A 20,699-nucleotide genomic window follows, 5' to 3' on the forward strand; every position below is an offset into this window, starting at 1 on the left:
TCTGCCCTAGAATTTCTGGGCTAACCGATACCTCATATTGTACCCCTGGATAGCCTAAAAATGGGCAACTAACTTATTTATTAAAGGTCACATTAAAAAAAAAACAGAAAAAATGAAAAATGCTATTTTCTAGTTATGAATAGGGAAAAGAATGATCACAAAAGACAAAGCACATCACTTCAGCCACATAAAATTTAAAAATCCTTTGCATGAATAAAATCAATGTAACTGGGATGAAAAAGAAAGTTGTCAGTTGTACACAGGAAATTGTTGCATCAAATGTCTCTATTTGATAGAGTTGTACGCAGGAAATTGTTACACCAAATATCTCTAATAAGAACCTGGTTTCTAGGATATATAGAAAAACATCAAATATATGAAGTCAAGAGTCATACATCCCAGTGTACAAATTGTCAGAATATATAGACAAACAGTTCTCAAAAGAACGACAAGTTTTGTGCTATCACATGAAGGATTGCTTTAGGTCACTAATGATAAGAAAAATAAATTTAAATCAAAATTTTAAGGTTTCATCTCACAACCCAGCAAATTGGCAAGATGGGAACAGTCAAAGGCAAAATGTCATGTTGGTAGAGCTACAAATTGAGCCCAGCCATTCTAGAAAGGAAATGTCGGATTATGTTAAGAAAATGACTAAAATATCCATGGTTTTAAGATCCTTTTAAGCATGAAACATAACACAGAAGTCAAAGATAAAAATTAAAGTGCTATATAGATCCAAATCCTTACAAGACTTTTTGTGGTATCAAAGAAGTGGAAACAAAGTGGATGTCCACCTTGTGAGAAATGTTGAAACAAACGGATATATGAAAGTAATGAGATAATACATCAGAAACAATGCATCTGAAAAATATAGATAGGGAGGAACTAACTTTTCAAGAGGAAATTCCCTCTACTAATGTACCTTCTTTCCACCTTTTAGCCTTAGAGAGCTGCCTGCAGCCCTGGAAGTAAGAGACCTGCCTGAAGTCTTAGAGTCAGTATGTTTAAAAGGTAGAAGCGTGTATCCAGCTCTTCCTGACTTTAAGGGCAACTCTCCAACCACTAGTCTACTTTGTCTCTCTTCCATGGGCAGGTATGAAAAAATGTAGAAGAACAGATACAAACTGAAGTAAGCAGGAGCCAGATGACAAGAGGATGATAACTACAATAATCGAAATGGAAAAGCACCAAAATATTAAGATGGAACATTGTGTACCTCAGATTTGGTCCCTAGGAGAAGAGGTACACGTGGAATATTGTAGATTTCATTTGATTCGGATCATGTGTTCATTAAATTGGCTTTTAAAAACTGCTTCCCCCACCCCCAATCTCTTTATTCTTTGTTATCAGGGATGATTTTTGTGTAGAGATACAAAGGGAAATATTTGAAAATGAAGATGATGAAAAGCAAGATATCAATAAGTATTGTGAAATATTGTGATCTAAAATAAAATATAACCACAATAAAAAGAAATCATTAAAATGAAATGGCGATTACATTATTTATTATAAATGGTGAAATTCTTTAAAAATGTATGTTTTGATGATAAACACAGACACTTAAAATGTAATATTTTGGAATAGATTTGTTCTCCTGTCAACACAAGCATTTCAAAACAAAAGTCCATATTCTTTTAATTTAATCTGAGGATTACCTTCTGGAGAAAATCCAAGGAAGGAGATCTGCTAGCCAAGAGAAAACAATTCTGCCTCCTGAATTAGCATTTTCAAACAAATCCCGACGAATACTAGAGAAAGGACTCCATACATAGAGACTATTTTATTTGGAATCAATTATATCAGGCATCTAGGCAGACGGGTGGCTCAGTGGATAAACTGCAAGATCCAGAGTTAGAAAATCCTGAGTTCAAGTCTAGCTTTAGGTACTTGCTAGCCATGTGATCCTGGGCAAATCAATTCATTTCTCTCTGCTTCAGGTTCCTTATCTGTCAAATGGGGACAACAATGGCGCTCACTTCCCAGGGTTGATGTGAAGACCCAAAGAGAAAATATATTTCTTGGCAAATCTTAATGAATTCTAAAATTACTAGCTAGTAATTATTATAAGGAGGGAACGAGGTGGTGCTGCAGTGGATAGAGTGCTGGGCCTCTAAGTCAGGAAGACCTAAGTTCAAATCTTACCTCCAACACTACCTGTTGACCCTAAACAAATCACTTCACCTTGAAGGTCTCAATTTTCTCATCTATAAAATAGACTAGAGAAGGAAATGGCAAATCACTCTAGTATCTTTGTCAAAAAAAAAAAACCCACAAAAAAACAAAACTCAAGTGAGGTTATGCGAAGAAAGGTAAGATTGAAAATGACTGATCAACAACAATTATTAGGAGAACACCAAGTTGAAGTCATCTGGTTTGAATGAACTACATCCTTCAGTAATCAAAGAACTGGCAAATAGGATTGCTAAATCATTGTCAGTGATGTTAGAAGAATTTGGTAAACGGATGAAGAAAAACAAAGCTAGAGAAAGGCAAATGATTAGTTTTCAGGGAAAAACCAGGGTGGAGGGAACAAGCCCCAAACTCCAGGCTTGTGAGCATGACTTCAATTTTTGGGAAGATTCTAAGACTCTCAAGTGGCCCCCTCAAAGAGGAAGTGGTGATTACAAAGAGCCAGCTTACGCCAGAACAACCTTGCTTCTTTCTGGATGTGATAACTAAACGAACTGATCAGATGCAGAGATAGTTGACCTAGAGTTGAGCCAAATATTTTATAAAATAACTCATGCTATTGTAGAAAAGGTAGAAATGTGGAGAGGAGAGGGTAATATAATCTGATAGCTCTGGAGATGGCTGAATAGTTGCCCTCAAAAAAGTAATCCTTGATGACAAGAGGATGATTTGGCAAGAAGTCTACAGTAGAAAGCCCCAGGCATCTGTGCTCTGTCCTGTACCATTTATTTATTTATTTTTTTTATCCTACTTCTGATTCTTAATATGTGGGTGACTTGGACAGGCACCTATCTTCCCGGGTATCTATTTTCTCATTGAAAAATTGGTGTTTGCCATTTCTTTCTCCAACTCATTTTACAGATGAGCAAACAGAGTAAAATGACTTTCCTGGGGTCACACAACTAACAAGTATCTGAAACTAGATTTGAACTCAAGTCCTCCTGACTCCAGATATGTTACCTTCTGCACCACCTCACTGTCCCTGGGCTTCTGAAGTCCCTTACTGCTCTAGATCAACGCTCAATAACTTGGATGCTGATGTTGGCAAGAACAGCATGCTCACTGACTCTACTAGGGATTCATACTCTACTTCAGGGAGCATGACTCTGATGGGCTGGCCAGCTTGTTTAAATACCAAATGGATGTTTGCCGTAAGGAATATTTTATAGAGAACTCACACCAGGCAAGGGCTCACGTGGAGCTCGGGAGACGTGACACCAGAACACTCTCAAGGTATCTCTGAAGAACTCTGGAACTGATTGTGCGACATGGGAAACAATGGCACGGGACTGCCCAGCATGGCTACCAGCAATCAGAGAACGCACCATGCTCAATGAGCAAAGCAGAATTGCAGTAGCTCAAAGGAAACACGAGATGCATAAATTTAGAGACACGCCACTCCAAAAGTTCCGTGGACTATTCGTGCCCAAGCTGTGGCAGAGCACTCGTATTGATCTCCTCAGCCACAGGCAGACACACACAGGGCCATCATTTTAGTCCTCCTGGATAACAAAGACCAACAACCAACTGACCAACAATCAGTTCTCTGGGAAAAGTTTAATTTGGATCATGAACACTTTCTAAAGTTTAGACAAGAATAAATAACTAAAGCAAGCTCAGAGTTTTAGCATTTATCGATTTCTAGGTGTAAACACTGAGAATTTAGCAAGTCAACTGGAAAAGTTTGAACTGGCCCCAGCATACCCCCAGTTACAAGTGCACAAAAGTGGAAAGAAGTACAAGGTGCCGGGTTCTCCCTCAGTGTAATGTCTTCAATCAGAGGCCAGAGATCTACTTGCCAGGATTATTACACTGACCATTCCTTTCTAATATGGGTCAGAGCAGATAATTACCAAAGTGCCTACAAACTCTAAAATTCTACAATTTTCAATTTGTGAAACCCATATAATTTTTAAAAAGCTAATTATTTATTTTTCACATTAAAAAAAAAAATTGACGTCCAAATTGTCTCTCTCCCTCCAGCTCTTCCCTTACCTAATTGAGACGGCAATAACCTACAAGAAATTGCTTACCATTTTAGGGAAAAAAAAGAGGAGAGAAAAGTGGGAAGAAAAATTTGGAACTCAAAATCTTATAAAAATAAATGCTAAAAAATTTCTTAATATGTAACTGGGGGAAATATCTTTTTTTAAAGAGAAAATAAAAGGGAATGACAACAACAATAACAACAAAAAACAGAAGGCAAGCAATATGAACTCAATTAGACAGGTGAAATTATGCAAAAACTTATTTCCATATCAGCCATGTAGAACCCATAAAATTTCAGTTCTTACTGATTACTTAGTCCACTTTCACACCAACGAAATCAAGAAGACTAGTTGCTGAAGTAGAATGTAGCAAGAATGTAAAAAAATATATAGATTATGTTAGGAAAACACTTTTAGGCAATGGGTTAAAAATCACTGAGGCAGCTCTTTTGGGGAATGCTTCCAGGTTAAATCTGCTAAATCTTCCCTAGTTCATTCCTTAGTTCATTCATTCACCAACAATTTATTAAGGGTTTACTATGTGCCAGTACAGAAGATACAAAGATAAAAAATGAAAATCCCTGCCTTCTAAAGGAATAGAGAGAGGATAAAAGACAGGTCATTATAATAAATTAAATGCAAATAATACCAAGCATCATTTTTCCCATTCCTCATATGTGTGAAATGTCAAAAATTTTGTTTAAATAATGACCCTCCTATCATTGGTGGTGACCGAGTCAATGTGTGAGAAGAGCTACAGGAGTCAAGAGAACCTATTATCTTGTAGATAAAGTGTCTGCTTATTTATAGGTTTGACCAAAGTCAAAGGTCCCATTACAAGCTGGGATCCTCCTACCAGTTTTGCCACAGTTTTGTCTGCTATCAGACGGGCCAACACGATGCCAGGCCAATCTCAACGGATTTTCCTGATCTTCTCTATTTCAATAGAATCCTTTCCTGAAATTCCGCTTCAGGAAGCTCTGGTGGCAAGATTACAACTTAAAATGGTAAACATCTTTTACCAGCTCACCTCTGAGTCATTTATTTCTTCTGATACCAGAGCACGATGACAAGTGAGAAAGAAAAAAAAAACAAACTATTCAAAAGGAGAAATACGTGCATGTTAAAAGTTTTATTCCTTCGGACCAGAACTTTGGTAAGTTTTCACAATGATAATTGTACAAATCCCAAAAACATGCCTCTGGATCTAGTCCAATACCTCACATAGGAGACCCTTAATAAAAATTTGCTGATTGAGTGACTGAATAAAGAAAAATAAGGAAGTAAAGAGCAACTTAAGGAAGGAAAAAGTCCTAATTCTCAGGGAAGGCCATAAGATGTGCCATCTAAGCAAAGCACTGAATGACAATAAATTATTCAGCAAGCATTTATTTGGCAAATACTCCGCTCCAGGCCCTGAGTGCTGTTCTGGGTTTCACAGATACAAAGAAAATCAAAATCAAAATGGCCTCTGACCTCAGTGAATTGACATCCTAGGGAGAGATGACATGTATATAGATCAAGTTGATATAAAAGGGATAGAAGATAACCAAAAGAGAGAAGTTACTAACTGCTGGTGAGGGGCAATGATGTAGTGGGTTATTGAGAATCCGGCAGAAAGAAAACTAGGAAAAAAGATTGAGTCAGGCTGAGTTGAAGAGGAAGTGAATTCTAGACCCAGGCAATGGTTTGTGGGAGTCCATGTTTCCAGGTGATGGAATGGTACATTCAAGGAACAGCTGATAACTGAGATGGGTTGGAATAGACAATGAGTGAAGAGAAATAAGGTGAAATAAATCTGGAAAGGTAGGTGTTAGCCCGATTATAAATGAGCCTTAAATATTTCTCGCAACATTTCTTCCTTTCATCTTCTTTCTATTTCCACTGCCAAGAACCTAGAAGTCTCTAGTACCACCTACCTGGTTTCTACAATAGCATATTTTAAAAATTAAATACACTGATGTAGTTTTCTATATTTTCATAATTTCCCCCATTCTTCCCTTTTCACCTTCCCCTCTCAGGAGACATTCCATATAACACATGATATTTTAAAAGACAAAATAAGGAAAAATGGAATATAACTGATCGAAACACCGAATATGTATACAACACTTCTGAATCTTGCACCTCTGGAAAAAGGTGGGAGCAGGGCAGAATTATCTGCCTTTAGCTCTTCTTTTGAGCCATGCTCTTTCTTTATAATGCTCTAGCATTTACTTTTGTGCTTCTGTCTTTCTGTTATTCATTGTATATATTGTCCATTAGGTTCTGCCTACTTCACTCTCCATTAGTTCAGATAGCCTTCTGTATTCAGTACACATATCATTTCCTATAACACAGGAATATTCCATTACACCTATATCTCACAATTTGGCTGGTTATCCCATAAGCAATGGGCTTCTATTTATTTTCCAATTCTTTGCAATCACAAAAAAGCCCCATTAAAAATACTTTGGTGTCTATGGGATTATTCTTCTTATCAATGGCTTCCTTGGAGTATTAATGGCATCTCTGGGTATCAAGACTCTAGCCACCTTAGTTTTCCAAAATACTAGTACCAAGACAGTCTCCCCTTCTCCTCCCATAATGCATCAGTGTATTTATCTTCCCATAACTATTCAACATTGACTATTACAAAATTTTATCATCTTTGCCAATTTGCCATCCCTCTGCTGAGAATACAAGGCGAAACTCAAGTTATTTTGATTTGTATTTTTCTTATTAATGATTTGGAGCATTCTTTCATGTGGTTGCTAATACTTTGTAATTCTTTTGAAAACTGTTCATATCCATTTTTCTTCTGAGAATGTTTTTGAATCTTCTATCTGTATCTTAATTGTTTCTATATCTTGGATATCACACCTTGTCAGAGAAATTTGATTCAAAGATTTTTTTCCTCATTATTATCCTAGGTGCATTAATTTTATTTGTACAGAAGCTTTTCAAATTCACATTAAGCTATCTATTTTATGTTCTGAAATTTCTGCCATCCTTGGTTTGGTTAAAAACTCAATTCCTCCTCACAGCTGTAAGAGAATATGATCTTCTCCTGCTTTTTAATGACATGATTTTTAACAGCCACAATGTTTTGTGAAACCTAGCATAAGGTAGTGGCCTAAGCCTATTTTCTGCCAGACTGCTTTCCAGATTTCCCACTTTTTTTTCCTTCAACTAGAGAGTGCTTTCCTAAGTGATTTATGTTTTCCAGTTTATTATATTCCATTTTTTTCTGATTCTCCCTTGTCTACTCTATTCCACTGATATTTTTCTCTCTCTCTGTCCCCCTCACTTCTTCCCTCCTTCTCTCTTCCTATCTTCCTCCCTCCTTTTCTCTGTCTCCCTCTCCCTTCTCCTTCCTCCCCCCCTCTCTCTTCCCCCTCCTCCTCCTCTCTCTCTTTAACCAATACCATATGGTATTGCTTTCAATAATGTAATTTGAGGTCTGGAATTACTATTACCCCATGTCTCTATCTACCTATCTCTGGAAGTACAACCCCCTACCAATAGCTCTACGTTATTCATTGTTTTCCTTGATATTCTAAATATTTTATTTTTCCAAATAAATTTTATATTATAATGTTGTAAACCATCCATCTGACAATTGGATTATTACATCGTTAAAACTGCAGATTAATTTTGATAGTGCTATTGTTTTTATTATACTGACACAGCCCAGCCATGAGAATTGAATAATTTCAGTTATTTCAGGTTGCTTGTTATTTCATTTTTTCATTTTCTTTTGTTCTCAATTAAACATACACAGATTTTTAACATTGTTTATAACTGAGTTTCCTATTCTCTCCCTCCCTTCTCTCTCCTTTTCTTGTGAAGGTAAGCAATTAGGTAGAGATTATACATATACCATCATGCAAAATGTTTATTGTTAGCCATGTTGCCAAAGAAAACATAGACAAAAACCCCAAACAACCCCCAAACCAAGAAAAAGAATATTAAAGAACACTTAAAAATATGCTTCAATTTGCATTCAGACTCCACCAACTCTTTCTCTGAGGTGGATAGGATTTTTCATTATACATCTTTTGGAATCATCTTGGATCACTGCATTGCAGAGAACAGTTGTTACTCACAGTTGATGATTGCACAATATTGCTGTGACTGTGTACAATGTTCTCCTGATTCTGTTATTTCCTTAACTATAATTTTGTATGTTTCAGTTGGCTGATTTCTTGGAGACTTTAGACCATTTGTAGATATTGGAATGGAATTTCTTTTTTTACCTCTGCTTCTTGAATTTTGTTATGATTAGATAGAAATGTTGCTGATTTTCAAGTTTTATGGCCTGCAATTCAACTGTAAAAATTTGAAGGAGGGAAGAAATAAGTCAGAGAAGGAGCTTTGTTCCCCTGTTCTATTAGAAGGGAACAGAAACAGGTCAGACAACAGAACCCCAAACTTTCTGCTCCTGACTACAGTTAATTAAAGGATAAGCTATTGTTCAATCCCCCAGCTTAGCCGGAAAGGAAGAGAAAGTCAAAGTGATTCAAGAATTCTTATTACATCAAGCCCCACCAACCAACTGCAGCTAAACCCTCAGCTTCTCCTCACAGAATGTAGAAGGCAATTATCTTCTCTCTCCTATTCAGAGCTCTGACAGATAAAGAGGGCAGTTCCTTTTTCCAAGGGACTCCAAAGGATTCTGCTTCTTCCTGAGAGAAAGTCACCTTCTTCTCAATGAAGGCAATCTAACTGACCCATTGGAGGGAACTGAATGAGCTTTTTTGTTCCCCATGTTCTTGATTCTATCAGTTAGAAGGTAACTAATCATCATAAAGCTCTCCAGGCAGGTGCCTCCCATATTTTTCTGCTCACCAGCCTTCAAAAGCTCCCTATCGAAGACATTTTGGGCCTTTTCTAGAACCAAGGACAACTTATCTTCCAGGTAAAGTTCAAGCTTAGTTATCTACAATGTAACCCTGTCCCATCTCTGCAGTCAAATCACAAGATTCTCAGATGAGAGCTGGGAGAGGTTTTCAAGGTCACTCAGTAGGGTCCCCTCACTGTGCAGATGAAGTGATTGAAACAGACTGATTAAATGAATTGCCCAAGGTCACCTAGCTACTACATATTTGGGAAAGGATTTGAATCCAGGTCTTCATGAAGGCCAGTCCAATACTCTACTCAGCCCACCACCTAATGACCTCTCTACTTTCTAGCGTAAGCGCTAGCAAGAATAGACTTTGGATACCTCCACCCTTTTTTCTTGTGTTCTTCCTTATTCCCAGAATGTCCATTTATTAAAGGTTATTAGTATTGTAGCCTCAGAAGGTCCTGCCACTGGCAAATGACTAGGAGAAGAGATAGAGAGAGAATAAGGGAAAGGGCTCTATTGCCAACACATTAATTGTCAGCAGGAGCTCCTAAGACCAAGTCTGCTGGCATCCCCAGTGGGAACCAGGCCACGATTTCACCAGACATTTAGGAATAGCAAACTGAATGGACTTGAGAAAACTGATTGGCAATTTAGCAGGAAATGGATTTAGATAATCATATTGCACCATGTATTTTGGTCCATCTTCAATGAATATTAAAATGAAGCAAAATATAGATGAGGTGTTTAGTTAAATTTTGGAAGGAAAATATTTTTTCTCTTATTCAGCAAAGACTTGTTATGGACAAGACAGATTTGATTGACAAGAATAATTTCTTTTTTGCAGAGGGAATTGGGATTAAATGACTTGCCCAAGGTCACATAGCCAAGAAGTGTTAAGTGTCTGAGGCCAGATTTGAATTCAGGTCCTCCTGACTTCAGAGCTGATGGTCTGTTCACTACATCAACCAGCTGCCTCCCACAATATTAATTTTTAAAAATAAATTTAAAAAAACAAAGCCAACATAAATGAATAAAAATAACATGAGAGAAATATATTGAATGTGAATGATAATAACTTGAAATCTAAAATACACAAGAAATGCTTTTAAACTGTATGATAATAACATCAGGTTCATAATGAAGAAATGATCAAAGGCTGTGAATAATTTTCAAAAGGGAAAACAAAAAAATAAAAATATTTATTCTCATGAATAATATAGCACATGTGAATTAAAACCATTTTGTAGTATCCCTTCATACCATTTACATTGACAAAAATAATCGTAAGTAACAAAACTCAAAAGGAGAGGTTGGAAAAGCAGTTGTACATTCTCTGCTGTGGAATGGAATGGAAGAAATGAATGAACAAATAAGCAAACGAGTAACTAAATAAATAAGCATTTGCTATGGAGCAAATACTACACAAATGCTAAGGATACATATACAAAAAGCAAAACAGTATCTGCTCTTACAAGAAGCTTACCTTCTAAAAGGGGGAAATGACACATAGGGAAAGAGGGGTCAGGGAGGAATGGTAAGTAGAGTCACACATAAAGCAACTGTAATTCTTTCTAGGAATGGTAGCATCGATTTGAATTTTGGCATCTGAAGTAGAGGCTGACAGAGGGTTTGCAGAATGGGGGTAATATTGGGTGGCAGCTGGATAAGAGAAGCAGAGGCAGAAAGTCCAGCTCAGCTGTCCACAAGGAAGACCACCAAACTGAAGTAACTGAAAACTGGTAAAATGTTTTAATGAAAAATCTGCCGGTACACAGGCTGTCAAAGTGACAAACACTATTTGACACAATGATTCCATGATTGTGAATATACCCTGAAAGTGTTACCAAAAACAAAACAAAAAGACCATTTGTTCAAAGATTTCATTGAAGCTTTTCTTGTAATACTGACACTATTGTAATGGGACTGTGTTATTTCTATATTTGTCTTCACTTATCTGTTTTCTGCCATCTATTTTTTTCCTAGTAAATTTATTTATTTTTAATACATGTTGCTTTGTGCATCATGTTGGGAGAGAAAAATCTGAGCAAAAGGGGAAAACCATGGGAGAGATAAAAAAAAAAAAAAAACAGAAAAACAAAGGGAACATAGAATGTGTTGAGTTATATTCAATCTCCTTAGTTCTTTTTCTGGATACAGATGGCATTTTCTGTCCAAAGTCTATTGGCCATCCATGTTTTTATTCTTAAAAAAATCCATGTTGGCTAATAAGTTTCTGGCACAGACATGCTAGCTTCTGTCAACCTCCCCCTTCTCCTCCACGGCATCATATGGGACCAAATTGTCAGGATTTTGCTGTTTCTTGCTCCTTGTCCTCTTAAGTCAACTCTCTTTTTAGATTTTCAGTGTATGAAATCCCATATACCCTATTTTGGAAATTTAATTTCCTACAAATTAATGTTCATTGTAGACTTAGTTTGGCATCCCCCTCCCTGCATACACACACACACACACACACACACACACACACACACACACACACACACTCCTATATTGCCATTTTTTCTCATGGTTCCTCTCCTTTCTGTTTGAAAATCACTTTCTCCTTATTGATCAGAATCAAGTCCCAAATAACTCCTGTGTGGTCCACTCTACCCAATTTACAAAATAAAGCGAATCAACAATCAATCAAGCACCTTTTTAGCAGAGACCCAGCATGTACATAGAATCGAACTTTCCAATCATAATTTAATCCTCTCTTTGTGCCATTTTGGTCATCTGCCTGAAGAATTCCCCATTTATTTCTTCTTCTGTACAGATAATCCATAATATACCCTGTCTTTCTGTTTAATGCTTTCCAACATGCTAGGTCAGAAAGGTAAGATTTTGCACAAAGCAGTATTTCTTCTGAACATTAAATACTACGCCATCTTCCTCTCTGCTTTTACCGACTCTGTTTTAGAATAACTGATATCCTTCCACTGTCATAGTCCAATTATGAATTATTTCCAAAGTCTCAGTGATTCCCATGAGGTAGCATTAAGATCACTTGCTTCCAGGCAGACTGACAGATTCCCTACCTCATTAGCTATTTCAAACCTTCTGTTCCCTCCTCCAAAAGTCAACCAAACCTATTATCCTTTCTTTTTCAGCTGAGTTTTTTGCCTCATACTTTCCCAAGAAAATAGAAGCTATTTTGTTTAATGACCCTCTTTTTTTCCTCTTGTTTCATTCATCTTTAAACCTTTTAACATCACCTTCCATTCTCTCTTCTCTTCCCCAGTCTCTGGTGAGGTGTTCCTTCTTCCTGTCAAGGCTAAAACTTCTACATGTTCCCCTGTTTTTTTCCAGGAGGTTGGGCTCTGCTCAGTAAACTCCAGTGGTTTCTTGTTGCCCGTGGGATCAAATATAAACTTTTCTACTTCATTTTAAAATTCCCTTACTTATCCTTCTTATGCTTCTACTGTTGCCCTTCTCCCACTCCAAAATCCGACCAAGATGGCCTCTCTGCTCGGCACATACGGTGCTCCGTCCCACCCATCTGCCTTTGCACAGGCTAGCCCACTTGCCTAGAACGCTGCTCCTCCTCCTCTCCTGTTCTTGGAATACATCCTTTAAACACGTAGCTCAAACAGCACACTCTGTTATTTCTCCAAGGTTTATTTACAAAGGAAAAGAAAATAGTATGCCAGAATAAGAACATGGAAAATGCATTTCTATATGGGGGAATGTATGTACATATGGGAATGCATATATTAAAATGCACGGGTATTTACATATTATAGATGGATATACGCACATACATATGTGTGTATATTTGTTGTATATGTGTGTGTGTGTAGTATGTTTCACATATCCTTATCCTCATATGCTATTTTTGGTGAGAGAGAAAAAGACATACACACACAGAGAGAAAGAGACAAAGAGACAGAGGGAGTCAAAGACAGAGAGAGACAGAGAGACAGAGAAAAAAATGCACATAGAGACAGAGAGACAGAGAATCTCCCAAACAGATGGTACCAAACTTACTAATCTTATTTACCTATAGTTCTATCCTGGAGCACCTGTTTCCTATAAAGGTCTCAGACAAAAATGATTTCTTTTGCATCAGAGTATCTCCCAGAATACCTTGCAATCTGCCCATATGTTAATGTTAATTGAGCTCAGTGACCCATTCTACAGACCTATCTAATCAGAAACATTCTGAATATAAAGGGGGATTTGGGTATAATATAGTTAGACAGCTATCTAACAGAAAATGGGTGAACAATGTATAGCATGGATGGATAGAAATTTTATCTAGGATCTGGCCCAACCCATATTAAGGGAGATTTTGATGTCTACCTTTTTGGGGAGCAAGAGAAGTACTTACTCTTTCTCCTTTCTATTAGAGGGATAAGTGGGTAGACTGGTGGCAATATGTCCTATTGTAGGAGTGTTAAAAAAAAAACAAAAAAAACAAAAAACACTTTCTCCAGTTTTTCCAAAGGAGAGAATAACACTCACAGTCAGCTTAGCTCCCTCTTACTGGTCACACAAAGACAACAGTGAACAGTGAGCAACATATTTATCAAAACAAACAGTAAAACAAAAATTGGAGAAGTTATACATCGAGAGTAGGCAATAGCGCACCCAAGCGTAAATAAACTCTGGGAGAAGATAAAATCTCAGTTCAACCGGGGAGAGAACAATCTCACCAGGAAAGTCCACTTTTCATATTCTCTAGGCTTATAGGTCCTGGAAATCAAGGGACATATTGAGGAGGGGAGTGCATTTTCCACGTGCCTATGGTTCCAGGGGTTCTATGAGACATTTTAAAGCTCACAACTTTAGAGAGAACTTTAGTTCTCTCTTTCTTTTGTGAAGGGTTTCTAAAAAGAAACTGTATCACAGGTTTGAGGTCTCTCAGCTGATCAGGAGTCACTTCTCTCTATGTACAGGAAGCACAAAGTATCTCAGAGCTGTACCACCTCCACCTTTCAAGAATTACTTTCAACAAAAAGTCTTTCCTGATTCCCCATCCTGAACTACCTTGTATTTATTTCTATCTATTCCTTTCCTATTTATTCCATGTCAGTCACGTCCACTTCTTCATGACCTCATTTGTTTTTTGTTTTTTTTGGGCGGAAATATCATTTCCTTCTTCAACTTATTTTACAACTGAGGAAACTGAGGTAAACAGAGCTAAATGACTTATCCGGGACCACTCAGCTAGTAAGTGTCTGAGGCCATTTTTGAATTCCTGACTTCAGGTCCACTGTTCTACCAGCTGGCTGTATTATTTCTATCGGTCAGTGTCATTTGCTCCCATCAAAAGGAAACCTCCTTGAGCAGGGATCATTTACTTCTTTGTATTTGGATTTCCAGGGCCTGACACGGTGCCTGGCTCATAGCATATGTTGGAGAAATGTTTGCTGATCGACTGTTCTCAGGCCAGGAGCCTCCCAGTCCTTCCTTATTTAAATGTCATTCTCCTGTTCTGTCTTCTTAGGCAGCTGTTTACTTCTTAGTCTCCTCCCTTGCCAACTGGTCCTCTTTTAACCAGCAGGAATAACTGCCCGTGCCACTGAAGACCCCATTTTCCTCCTACGACTTCCCATTTCCAAGAGATGCTCCTACGGTCCCGTGTGTTTTCATACCGAACTACACCAGAAATGGGGGACATTTGACAAGACAGAGAAAATTCTCAAGCCCACAGCCTGAGCCCAGCAGAATCATGGAATGACAAAAGGGACTTTCCCAGAAGAATGCTCAACTTCGGAGTTGAGATCCAGGCTGCAGCCATCACCCGTGGGGGTTCAGGTCTGCCGGCACTCCTTGGGGCCCCGTTTTCCTGCTTTTGAAATGGCAAGAATGGCTTGTGTTGTTCTAAGCTTCTCTCCAAGGAGAGAAGTCATGGAAAATCCTGTTTAAAAGCATTAAGTACAAATAGGCAATGTCATCACCGCACAGTGGAGGACTTTATCCCAGAGCAGAGGGAAGGAAGGGAAGAGTCGGGGAACAAATGATCCAGAGGGAGCACAAACAACGTGCTTCCCATTTGGTTCATCTGCTTGAGGAGAAGCTTGGAACCAAGGGCATAAGCTTTTGTTGTAGAGTTGGGACTGATATGTCAGAAAGAGAAGCTCCCTGCGCCCCAGAGCTGCTCTTTGTTCTCGGTGCACAGCGCTGACTCTGGCCCAGAAGAGCCATTTAATGAACTCCTACCGATTGATCTATCGCCTATGTCCCAGAATGCCGGTTTGACGGGACAGACACAGGACTTTATTCAAACATGGCACTTCTCCCCACCCGCAATGTAGGGGCTGTCTCATTCTTTAGAAGTTAAGAACTGAATGAATGAATGGTCAGAAGCTTTCACCACACTCTCATCATCCTTTAATTGTACAGATGAATTTCTACTTCAAGATTGGGCTGTTGGTGGCGCAGTGGGTAGAGCACCAGCCCTGAAGGCAGGAGGTCCTGAGTTCAAATCTGGCCTAAGACACTTAACACTTCCTGGCTGTGTGACCTTGGGCAAGTCACTTAACCCCAACTGCCTCATCCAAAAAAAAAAAAAAAAAAAAAAAAGATTGGGCTGATCTACAACCATGGTGGAAGGTAGATACAGTGAACTCATGCTACCTGTGTAACTCTGGTCAAGTTACTTAACTCTGCCTGTCTCAGTTTCCTCAACTATAAAATGGGAAAAATAAAAGCACCTAACTTCCAGGATTGTTATTAGGATCAAAAGTGATAATTTGTAAAGCACCTGACACCCAGGCAGCACTATAGAAAGGAATCATCATCATCAACATGACTATGATTATGATCCAACCCCTTCCTTTTACAAATAAGGAAAGAGAGACCCAGAGAGGTGAAATCACTCACTCCAAGCCACACAGGGAGTAAGCAGTTGAGGCAGAATTCCAACCCAGAGCCAATGTTCTTTCTACTGTTGGTGGCTGAGAGTTGGATGCTACAAATAACATGGGAAGCTAGGGACACTATAGTTCATACAGCCCTGGACCTGGAGTCGGAAGGCTGTGATTCCCATACAGCATCAAACACTGTGTGACATTGGGCAAATCACTTAACCAATCTGCCTCAGTTTCCTCAAATGTAGAATGGGGATAACACTAGCCCCTCAGCTCTAAGGGTTGTTGTAAGGATCCAGTGATATGATATTTGTAAAGCACTTTGCAAATCTTAAAAGGTTATACAAATAATAAGTCTGTGTGAACAACACAAAAAATACTAGTAGAGAAAACATATAATTATAAGATACTATGATAGAACTTTAGATGTGAAGAGAACTCAGAAATCATTTCAGCCAAGTCCATTATACAGATGAGGAAACTGAGGCACATGGCCTTGGAACAGAGGAGGCAATGAATAATTATTTATTGATCAACTTATTAGGGAAAGAAAGAAAGTCCAAAGGGAAGATCCCCAAAATGCAGAAAAGTTCTTACCTGTCCTTTTGTTCCTGTCCACATAACAGTACTTTAATTCATAGTCTTTCAGCAAATCATGAACCTCCTGAAAAAGACAGAAGGGTGAATCTGTTAACTAAACCCGGAGACTAAATGAGGAAGCCTAGGACACCCACCCGACAGTTACAGTCATTAGAGCGAGTTGGAGAGAGTTCCGATCCCGAGGCGAAGAGTCATGTTTAACACCCTTGCTCCGTTACCATAGTTGACTGAAACTGGAAACAGATGGCCAGAACAGAGATGCTTACTTACCTCTTGATTTAACTGACTTAATTACGGAAAGCAATAATACCTCAAATATTAATAAAATACCCACTTGTAATTTAATAAAAATGTTATTGAAAGTTGTTAAAACAATATGAAATGTATTGCGATAATTATCTGTCTGACTGAAGGATAACAGCCATCACATCTTAGTTCTGCAGGTTATTACACGGGGAAAGAAAATTTACAGAGAGGAGAACACGAAGAGGCTGAAGACTTAATCCTAAGAGACAAGTTGTGAGATTCAGCAAGAATCGGAGCTATCTTCCGGAAATGAAAATGTCTTCCCCCATAAGACCGCGATAATGGATAGGGATAGATGACAGAATGATTCGGAGTCAAACAATCGTCCAGCATCTATAAAGGGCCTACTGTGTGCCAAGGACAAGGGATACAAATATCAAAGTCGTAGCTACCTAAAACATCTAAAATGAGGAAGTTGGAAGGCTGTTAGTGGTGATTTTGCATTTTCTTTGGGGGGATAAATCATAAGCAGATTAAAACTGATTTTTCCCCAATTATATTTGACAAGTATTGCCATGTACATGATCGTACATGTATAAGCTATATGGGATTGCTTGCTGTCTTTGGGAGGGGGATGTAGGGGAGAGAGGGAGAAAAAATCGGAATGCAAAATCTTAAGAAAAATGAATGTTGAAAATGATCTTTTCATGTAATTGAAAAAACAACACACTATTGAGGAAAAAAGAATAAAAGTATGAGTAGAGAAAAAAATTATATATATTTGGTAATTTACAAGGTAGGCCTAGATACCTAAGAATTATTACTACATCTAAAGAATTATTATTATAATACTTAATATTATATTTATTATACTTAATAGTATTGATATTATGTTACATATTTTTAATAATATTAATACATTATTATACTTAAGAATTATTATTGTGTCTAAATAATTACAACAATACTATTATACCTAAATGAGTTACTAGTTTTTTGAAGTAGAGATTGGACTGAAAAACCTTCAATGCCCCTTCTGACTCTGACACTCTGGAAGATCTATTAATACCCCGGCAATCGAATGAGGAGCCTTGCAAGCTTCCCATGTTCATGGGAATGAAGAAGAAATCTACCCTACTCTCATTAAGAAAGCCCGCTCCCTGTAGGAGCCCGACAGGTGCACCTCGCCGATCTGTTCATTCAATCAATCCACCTGATGTCCAGAGTAAAGTGGTTTTGTCTGAAAAGGATCAGGTGTACCCTGGGTAGGCCTTGGACAGGCCGGAGTATCTCATTTCTCCGGTTAACAGCTGTCAAATGCCAGTAAATAAAACATGATTCCATTCTTCACCTCATCAAGTATCTCCAAACAGATGAAGTTCAGCTACTAAGATTCAGTTACCGCTCTCCCGTATTCAAATCATTTGCTGATTCTTCTCCCGACTCCCTCCCCAAGATCTCCTGCATCCATCCCCTGGTCATCCCCCAGATGCAGACTCTCCTAGATGGCTTCATCTCTCATCCCTCTGCCTTTGCCCTCTCCCTCTCCCTTTCTCTCTCTCTCTCACAATTGGGGTTAAGTGACTTGCCCAGGATCACACAGCTAGGGATTGTTAAGTGTCTAAGGCCAGATTTGAACTCAGTCCTGACTTCAGGGCCGGTGCTCTAGCTACTGTGCCATCTAGCTGCCCTGCACTATTTCTCAATGCCTCAAATGCATTCCCTCCTTACCTCTGCTTCCCAGAGTCCCTCTTTTCTTTTACCCAGAAGCAAGCACATGATCCTTAAGAGAAACAGGAGAGCATTTGAGGATTTTCATCGTCATGAATTAATTCACAACCTAGAATCTAAATAGTATATGAAATCCCTAAACCAAGATGATTGTTCAAATTAGATCTTTTCTCTTCTCTCTTCATTCTTTGATTATCTTTCCTTTTCTTCCATTTTAGGCCAGCAGAGAGCACTCATCCACATCGGCTTTAATGCAATACCTGAGCTCTTCACGGATCGCTTAATGTCAACCACAAGGACCCAATTAGATTTCACTGTCTGCCTAATTAGGAGAGACAGTGTTGTATAATGGCTGGAGCACTGATGGCGGAGTCAGAAAGAACTGAGTTCAAATCCAGCCTCAAAGAGTGTTTAGCTGTGGGATCCTGGGTAAGTTGTGATTAAATTTTGAGGAAAGTAACCCTTAGAATAATCAACTTCCTTACCTAATAGCCAATAATAATGCTGATGATAGCTAGCATTTACATAGCACTTACTTTGTACCAGGCACCCGGCCGGCCACTTTTTGACTTATCTCCCTTGATTCTCACAAGAACAGGGAGGGAATATTGTTATTATATTTCCCCATTTGGAAATGGAATGCATTTAGCTAAGGGGCTGTTCCCCTGCCTCCTGTTTTCCCTAATTCCAGGGAGCCTGTGGCTCCTTTCCATTCCACGTATAGAACACGAGTCCCTCAGGCCTAAGTCTTGTTGCTTTGACGAGGGAGAGCCTGTATTTTTCTTGAAATCTCCTTCCTCAAAGCTGACTCTCTTCCCTGAATTCTTAGAGACAGAGAGCCTGGTGGACCTCTTGGCCACGCTAAAGCTTCTATCCTGGGCACTCGTTTAACAGATCCTGGGCCCTGGGCTGCCAGCCTGACCAAAGTCCAGCAGGCCAAGGCCCGGATGCAGACGGCTTCATGGTGGGACTTCCTTTTGGACCGATTTCCTCCTCAGCTTCTTGCTCTTGAGCGCAAGAGATCCAAAAATGGTAAAACCACAGATTAGGATCTAGAAGTGATCTCAGAAATCAACCAGTCCAACCCTTTTTCACAGATGAGAAAGAAAGAAATCCACAAGTGTGGTAACTTCCCCTTCATCTCAAAGGGAGTGACGGTCAAATCAAGAGATGTTTATGTAGGCACACACCTACTGTGTGCCAGGTAAACAATGGGGATAGGAAGAAAGACAAAAGCCAAGTCTTGTTCTTGAGGTCCCATTCAAATGGGAGAGACAAGATGCCTACAGCCCATATAAAACAAAGCTACAGATAGGAGAAACCGAGGCAAGACACTAAGGATCTTTGGGAAAGGGTCCTTGAAGAAGGTGGGACTTTAGCTGGGATTTGGAGGAAGCCAGCAGAAAGATGGAGGGGAGATGGATCATCCTGCATGCTGAAGGCAACAGAGAGAGCCAGACCTGTGGGGCAGCCAGGGAAACTGCACAAAGTTGGGAAATTAAATGTCTTGTGAGGAACAGAAAGGAGACCAATGAAAGTACATGGCAGAGATTCTGGAGGGGGAATATAGTATAAGAAGAGTGAAAAGGAAGGAAGATCAGGGTATGAAGGCTTTAATAGAGGGAGGACTTCATGTTTGATCCTGAATGTAACAGGGAGCCACTGGAGTTTATTGGGGTGTGTATGAGAGGAGAAGAGAGAGAGAGAGAGACACACACACACACACAGAGAGAGAGAGAAAGAGAGAGAGAGAGAGAGAGAGAAAGAGAGAGAGAGAGAGAGAGAAAGAGAGAGAGAGAGAGAAAGAGAGAGAGAGAGAGAAAGAGAGAGAGAGAGAGAGATGAAATTTGAAACTGGGGTCTTCTAGTTCCAAATCTAACTTTCTTTGTAACCCACTACACCTTCCAGTTCCTGATGGGTGTTTACAGTCTCTTTCTACACATCCTCTATTTTCAGATAAAGAAATAGGCCAACAGAGGTTAAGTGAGTTGGCCAGGATCACACAACTACTAAGTATCCTAAGCAGGATACCAAGTCCAGAGCTCTATCCACTACCCCACTGCTTCTTAAAGTGTGGTCCAGAGGATCCTTTCAGACCCTTTCAGAAGGTCTACAAGTTCAAAATTGGCTTGCTTCTAATACAATATATATCTACAAATATACCTCACATAAACAAAAACTCTTTGGACAAAACCTCAACTTTTAATAGCATAAAAATATAGAGGAACATGCTCTACACTAGCTAATATACACTGTGGATAAAAACAGATCTCCCTGTTTTACTGCTCTCCATGT

The 20,699-nt window shown here is 38.9% G+C and overlaps 1 protein-coding gene across 6 annotated transcripts in view; it reads right to left on the minus strand.

The window, feature by feature from the left end:
* The window catches only part of RAVER2 (ribonucleoprotein, PTB binding 2), an 88,359-nt gene that overhangs the window by 35,092 nt on the left and 32,568 nt on the right, over nucleotides 1-20,699 (minus strand). For all 6 annotated transcript variants that reach the window (XM_051999509.1, XM_051999506.1, XM_051999507.1 and 3 more), the window contains exon 2: nucleotides 16,425-16,491. In XM_051999509.1, the coding sequence (XP_051855469.1) occupies nucleotides 16,425-16,491 (67 nt within the window). The remainder of the gene's footprint in view (nucleotides 1-16,424; nucleotides 16,492-20,699) is intronic.

This window comes from Antechinus flavipes, chromosome 4, assembly GCF_016432865.1.
Source record: "Antechinus flavipes isolate AdamAnt ecotype Samford, QLD, Australia chromosome 4, AdamAnt_v2, whole genome shotgun sequence".
NCBI classification, from domain to species: domain Eukaryota; kingdom Metazoa; phylum Chordata; class Mammalia; order Dasyuromorphia; family Dasyuridae; genus Antechinus; species Antechinus flavipes.